Source organism: Charadrius vociferus, unplaced genomic scaffold (genome assembly GCF_000708025.1).
Source record: "Charadrius vociferus isolate BGI_N301 unplaced genomic scaffold, ASM70802v2 scaffold1285, whole genome shotgun sequence".
Classification (NCBI taxonomy): domain Eukaryota; kingdom Metazoa; phylum Chordata; class Aves; order Charadriiformes; family Charadriidae; genus Charadrius; species Charadrius vociferus.
Genome location: NW_009648435.1, coordinates 40,898 through 47,428, shown reverse-complemented (window position 1 = coordinate 47,428; position 6,531 = coordinate 40,898). Strand labels below are relative to the sequence as shown.

General features: G+C 61.8%; 2 protein-coding genes across 2 annotated transcripts; one reads left to right on the top strand and one right to left on the bottom strand.

Moving 5' to 3' along the window:
- Positions 1-191: 191 nt before the first annotated feature.
- Positions 192-1,991, top strand: TM4SF19 (transmembrane 4 L six family member 19). The gene is made up of 4 exons (XM_009885401.1): positions 192-368; positions 475-552; positions 1,314-1,498; positions 1,805-1,991. The coding sequence occupies exons 1-4, from the start codon at positions 192-194 to the stop codon at positions 1,989-1,991; spliced, it is 627 nt and encodes a 208-aa protein (XP_009883703.1).
- A 1,414-nt stretch (positions 1,992-3,405) lies between these two features.
- Positions 3,406-5,488, bottom strand: NEU4 (sialidase 4). The gene is made up of 3 exons (XM_009885400.1): positions 5,288-5,488; positions 4,856-5,111; positions 3,406-4,460 (listed from the first exon to the last, which is right to left on the bottom strand). The coding sequence occupies exons 1-3, from the start codon at positions 5,486-5,488 to the stop codon at positions 3,406-3,408; spliced, it is 1,512 nt and encodes a 503-aa protein (XP_009883702.1).
- Between the last annotated feature and the right edge of the window lie 1,043 nt (positions 5,489-6,531).

The following is a 6,531-nucleotide window of genomic DNA, read 5'->3' as shown; positions in this document are numbered from 1 at the left end:
CCATTGGAAATCGCTCTCGAGTGAGTGCAGTGCTGGTGGGGTGGGCTGGGACCCAAAAGCATGAAACAGCCAACTCCTGTCCACCCGTGTCTGTGAGACGGGCTCGGGGTGGAGGAGCCGTGGAGCACTGGGGGGCCAAAGGCAGCCCCTTCTTCTCCTCCTCTTCCTCCCCATCCCCGTGCAGGGTGGCCATGTGCGTGGGGAAGTGCAGCCGGATCGTGGGTCCCTGCCTGCTGGTGCTGGGCACCCTCTCCGTGGCAGCCAACATCCTCCTGCTCTTCCCTGGTGGGGCATTCAAGTACCTGGTGGAGGGGCACATCAGCAAGGACGTCAAGGTCATGCCGGGTGTCTGGGGAGGCGGCATAACTGTGAGTACCACGCTTTGCACCACGTCCTTCCTCGCGTGTCTGTGGGACGAGGGGAGGGAGCGGGGGGCTCCCCTTTGCCCCCCCAGCCACTTTTCCCTCCACGCAGGTCCTGCTGGCAGCCGCCCACATCACGGCGGTGGGGTGGCGATGCGCTGGCTGCTCCGACTGCGGCACCCGTTGCAATGTAAGGCAGCCCCAGGACCTTCGTGCCAAAGCAGTCCCAAGTGGCGTGTGGTGGGTGGCCCCAGGGTGGGACATGACATGGAGCCTCCTCTCCCATGGCCCCCTGGTGGGATGTGTTAGATGGTCCCTCTCCCATGGTGGGTCGTGGCAGGGTGTCCCCTCTCCTGTGCTGGGTTATGTCAGGGTGACACCTCTTCCATGGTGCGTCATAGCAGGGTGTCCCCTCTACCATGGTGGGATATGGCAGGTTGCTGCCTCTCCTGTGGCCCTGTGGTGGGACATGGCGTGGAGCCTCTCTCATGACCTCATGGTGGGATGTGTTGGGTGTCCCCACTCCCGTAGTGGGTCATGGCAGGGTGTCCCCTCTCCTGTAGTGGGTCATGGCAGGGCGCTACCTCTCCTGTGGCCCTATGGTGGAACATTGCATGGGTCCCCCTCACCTGTGGCAGGATGCTGCACGGTGCCACCTCCCTGGAGGACAGGGCTTCCCCTGTGTGCTGGCATGGGCTCTGCCCCACCAGGCTCTGTGTGGCAGCTCCCTGCCTGTCCCTGCTCCCTGCCTGTCCCTACTTCCTGACCACTTTTGCCCAGCTCGAAACACCCCAGCAATGGCTCCATCCTCAGCCTCAGCTCCCCGGGGCTGGAGCCCCTTGGGGTGAAGGGGAGGCGAGTTTTTTCCCCCTTACCAAACTCCGCCGATAACGTGCAGCTGTGTTTTGGAGCCCACCTGACTTCAGGTCCCTCCCCGGGTGCTGCCCACAGGCTTTCATCTCTGCTGTGCTCTCCAAGCTGGCGCTCCTGGGCGCCGCCGCCTGCTTCGTCCTCTCCGGGGTGGGTTTGACAAATGGACCCCTCTGCTTCTACAACGCCTCTGAGCACAGCCGTGGGCATGGCACCCTCTGGGGCTACCCCTTCCTGGACGCTGGCAGCCAGGAGCCTGACGCCAGGTGAGCCAGCGGGGTTGAATCGCCGGTGCCACCTCGTCACCTTATTGCTAATTAAGTCGGTGTTATTTATGGTGGGTGGGGTTGGCGGGCTGGCTGGTGGTGATGTAAGACTCTGGTAGCTCCAGAGGGCCTCATCTTCCATGGATTTCTACGTGGTGCTTCCCATCCCCATCACCCTGCTGACCCTGCTCATCCTCAGGATGAAGGATGGGGCGTGTGGGGCACACCTCCGCAGAGGAAAGCCATGCGATTCCTGACCTGCCGCAGGGCAGCATCTTGCATCTCCTCTTCTTCCCCGTGGCATAGGGCAGAGAACTACCTGTACGATCGTCGCACCTGGAGCATCTGCCTAGAGCCAGCAGGTGTCGTGGCCTGGAACGTCGTCCTCTTCTCCCTCCTGCTGCTCATCAGTGCTGCTGAGATGGTGCTGGCCTCCCTCCAGATCCTCAACGGCTGCCTTGGGTGCCTCTGCGGCTTTTGCGAGGGGAAGTAAGGACGTGCCACGGTGCCAGGAGGCTGGCACTTGGAGGAGGCATCATCCCCGGGTGTCCCTCAGCCGGTGGCAAATGTCGTGGCGGGGATATGGCACAAGCTGTGATACCAGCCCGGGGCAAGACAGACTCCCCCACGGGGGAGAGACACCCCAGCCCACAGGAGACGTCGAAGGGCCATGCGTGGGGTCAGCGTGTAAAAGGGCTGCCTCTGTGCGGAGCCTTCCACCCAGGCAATGTCTCTTCCCGCGCCCTGGCACGGATGCCTGAGGGGCTGGCAGCCAGCCCGGTGAGCGATGGAGGTGAGGACCTGGCTCCCGGCATGCCAGCACCGAGCCCAACGGCTTCCCCGGCCACTCCTCATTAGCCTTCACCCACCTAAGTGCAAAACATGACATGATGATATTTGTAGAGATAAGAGTTGGAACATTAACTTAATTTCGTTAATCAATCTGTATTTAGGGCAGGTTGTGTTGGTGTTTGTCTCCTGCGTGAGGCAGGAGGGACGAAGGGGACCGGAGGAGCCAGGCTGCAGCTGGGGGACACGGACGGAGTCGTGCTGAAGGAGGCAGTGCTGGAAATGAGGTGTAGTCCCCCAAAGTTCACCCATAGGCACACACACGTGCACGCAGCAGATGTTGGGAGCAGCCGCTCATCCCCACCAGCCTGTGACCCGCTGCTGCACTCATGGGGGGTGTCACCACCTTCGGCACATCCCCCATCCCCGCACCCTCGTCCCCTAAGCCTTTACAGGGACCAAGCATGGGTACAGACCTGACCCTGCCTGTGCTGCAGAGGTCTGCACATAACTGACAAGGTTCAGAGGAGAGTAGCAATGTCCAAGGTAGTTAAAAACAGGGGGGGGGGGGGGGAAAAAAAAAAAGGCAATGAGCAGATTAAAGAGTAACTGGGCAACTTTGGAGACCGTTGAGACAAAGAGGAAGTGGCTCAGACAGGATCATTAAAAAGGAGCGATTAAATATTTACGAGCATGGGAGGAAAAGCATTGGAGTGGGATGGTGGTACCAGGTATGGCACAGCTGGAGCTTCATGTCACCCCAGCCTGGCGTCTGGCACTCACGGGTGGCGCGGGGTGTCCCCGGCTGCCTTCTCCCTGGCATTGCTGCTGGTGCCCCCTGTTACGTATCCCATGGGGTGGCTCATGTGCTCAGAAAGGAGCCTGGGGTTGGGCTGGTGGAACAAGCTGCCATGCCTGACCAACTATATAATTAAAAAATATCAATAAAAAAGAGATAAAACCCAGTTTTGAGGTGGTAGCATATGCCTTCTCTGTGATGTGGCCGTGCAGGCTGGTGGCTTGACCCCATGCTGTGAGCACTACGGTGCACTGGGCTCTGGGTTGGTGCCTTGGGGTCCGGCACTGGGGGACCGGGGGGAACCAACCCGGGGGGAACACTAGGAGATGAAGCAGCTCCTTTGACCCCTTTTTCTGTGGTGCCGGGAGCTACCACCCCGCCGGGCCACAGTGGCTGTCAGGGGGATGTTCTGGAGCACATCATGTAGTGTGAACATGCTAAATGAGATCTGCTCGTATGGTGACCGTGTCCCATTCTCGTAGAGACAGGCGAAAGCGATGGCTGGGCCACCAGAGACGGAGGCCTCATTGTAGGGCAGCTCTATGTAAGCCAGATCCGAGTAAGCGCTTGGGCCCTCGTAGATGACCCACGGCTCGCTCCAGCTCTCCACGTCCCTGGGAAAGGTGCTCAGGTGAACCCCCATGTTGACCCGTGACATGGAGCTGGTGGGGTGGGAGTAGAGGACCCACGTAGGTGCTTGGAAGAAAGGATCAGGGCCAGGGGTTGCCATGGGGTCCCCTCGGACCAAGGTGACACTGCTGGCATGGCTGAGATGTGCTGGGGTAAGACAGCCCTCCTCGTCGGCTTCTGCGGGCTTGTGCTGGCCACCGGTGGCCACGGTAGGTAGCTCATCACCAGCTGCCTGCCGAGTGGGCAAGTACCGAAACCCTGGGAGCATCCCAGGGAGCAGGCGGTGAGCTGAGCCCCGGAGGAGCATCGCAGGGTCCCGGAGGGTGGTGGGGACGTACACGAAAGGTGCGGGGAAGCCAATGACGCTGCCATGACAGCCGTGGGGGGGCTCAACCAGCCGCTGGACCAGTTGCCCCCCGTGGAAGACGGCCCCATCGTCCGTGCTCAGCGCCTGGACCCTGAAGCCCAAGGGGCTGCGGGCATTGCAGTAGAGGACATTGGAGCCGTCCTCCTCGTCCACCGAGACCAGCTGGCACTCGCCTGTCTGCAGGTTGGGAATGAACTCCCCGAACCGCCAGCCCCGGCCATGGTCATCGCTGTAGAAGGCGAAGGAGTGAGGGGTGGTCTTGCAGAGCTGCCCGAAGCACTCCTTGCAGTCGATGTGGTAGCTGCTGGCAGGCACCAGCAGCCGGCCGGAGCGCAGCTGGATCCCGTGCCCAGGTCCCAGAGCGAACGTTGCCCAGTCTGGGGAGCGGAGATAGAAGGGGGGGTGAAGAGTGGCCTCCATGGTGCCCCTGCCCTGCCCAGTGTGTAAGGGGGTCCAGAACACCACCCCAGCCCAGCCAAGCAAGGTGGTGGGGTGGGAGGGCAGCAGAGCCCAGTGCTGCCTGGTTGTCCTCACACATGGTCCTCCCCATAGCTACAAGGCTTCTCCACCTCCTTTTCCTGTACAAGCAACACAGATACTCTCTCTCTCCTCTCTCCTCTGCTTGGGGGTCCTCTTCCACCCCCATCTCTTTGATGCTCATGGGCTTCCCACCCCCGAAGTCACCTCTGGCCACACGATAGGAGGCCAAAACCCAAGTGCTCCCTCCTGTTGGCTGTCCTCCCCGCCTTCCCTCCCCTCTCTGGTGGCCTACCTTTGATGGCCCCACCAATGACCTGCTGTGTCAGGTCTGTGGCTGCGCTCCAGCTCAGGCCCTGGTCAGCGCTGGTGACGCAGCAGAGGCGGGTGACGTTTTGGCCAGTGACTATCTGGTAGGCTTCGGGTGTCCTGCCCAGCACCGTGATGAAGAAAAGGAAGAGGGTGCCGGTGAACTCGTCGTAGAGCGGGCAGGGGTTCATCGACCGGTGGTGCTGCAGCGTCGCCGTCTCCAGCACGCGCATGTCTTCCCACTGCCCCAGGAGGAGGAGGAGAGGATGGAGAGAGGTGAGGACCACCCCACTTCACCCATGCTCTCCCTGTGCAGGTGCCTCCAGGAGCTCAGCTGTGTCACGCACAAACAGTGGAGGATAACCACCCGCCTGTCTCTGTGCCTCCCAAGCCCGGGTGCGTCTTCCCCCCGTCCCACCTCCACGTAGCGCCCGTAGACAGTGCCACGGCGCAGCACCAGCAGGTTGGCATGGGCATCATCGGCGCTCAGCCGCTCCTCGGCGAAAGCCAGCAGCTTGGCCACGCAGGGCAGGTAGAGCAGGGCGGGCACGCGGTACGTGACGCCGTTGGACTCCTTCTCGAAGAGCACAGTCCGGGCGGGGAAGTGCCGGGAGCCCATGGCATCTGTGGCAGAAAGGCAGGTTGGTGAAAGCCGGGGGGGGAAACCAGCTGCTGGGCACGGTGCGGGGTGCTGGCCAGGAGCTGGGCTGTCTTGGAGGGGTTTGGGTTTTAACCTCATAGGCTTGGGTTTGGGGAACCATCACCCCCCCACCCCGGGTGCTCAGGTCGCTGCGGGCAGGGTTGGGGTTGAGAGGGACTGAACACACGCAAGTCACTGCTGCTTAAAGGTGGGACAGGATTTTGGGTAACACCAAAGAGGCTAACCTGGGCTACCCCAAAACAAACTGAAATCAAATTATATTGATCGTCAAGATGCTCGTCAAAAGGGATTGCTGGTAAATCAAGGCTGGTCAGCAAAGGGCAGGGTGAGACCTGTGGTTCCCTGCTCCCATCGTCAAGCGGGTGTCGGGGGGACAGAGCCCATCTCGGCACAGCTAAGACCCCGGGACCAGCCCTAGGTCCTCCGAGGGGGACACAGAGCATTTTGTCCTGCATTTCTGGTGCCTCCAGCGCAGGGGACCCTGCGGACCCAGCCGGCTCCTCATTTCCCCCTGCCCTGTGGAGGAAACCTGGAGTGCACAACACAAACACCGGGGTCCCCGGCTGGGCCATCCCTGCAGCAGTGGGGTGCCAGCATGTCCCCACGCGCCTTTCCTTCAGGGACAGTGTGACTACCACCGGGGTCAGCTGCGTCCAGGCTACGTGTCCCTGTGCATCCCAGCGCGTCGCCGCTGGAGGAGACGGGCACCCTGCCACAGTGGCCAAGGGCAGCTTTCACCTGTGTTTTAATTAGCAGCTTTCGCTGACTGAACACCCCACAGAGAAAGCAAAGGCACTCACCGCGTCCTGCTCAGCTGGGGTGTCCCCGCCGTCCCTTTGCCCCCACCACGGTGTAACGCCGGCTCCTGCAGCCACCGGCTTTCTGCAGAGCCTGCCGCCTCGCTGCCACCTCCTCCCCCTTGGAGGGTCCCCCCACCGATGGGTCACGGGGCTCCCACAGCAGCAGTGGCTGGGGAAAAAACCCGAGGCTGCACCCCCCGG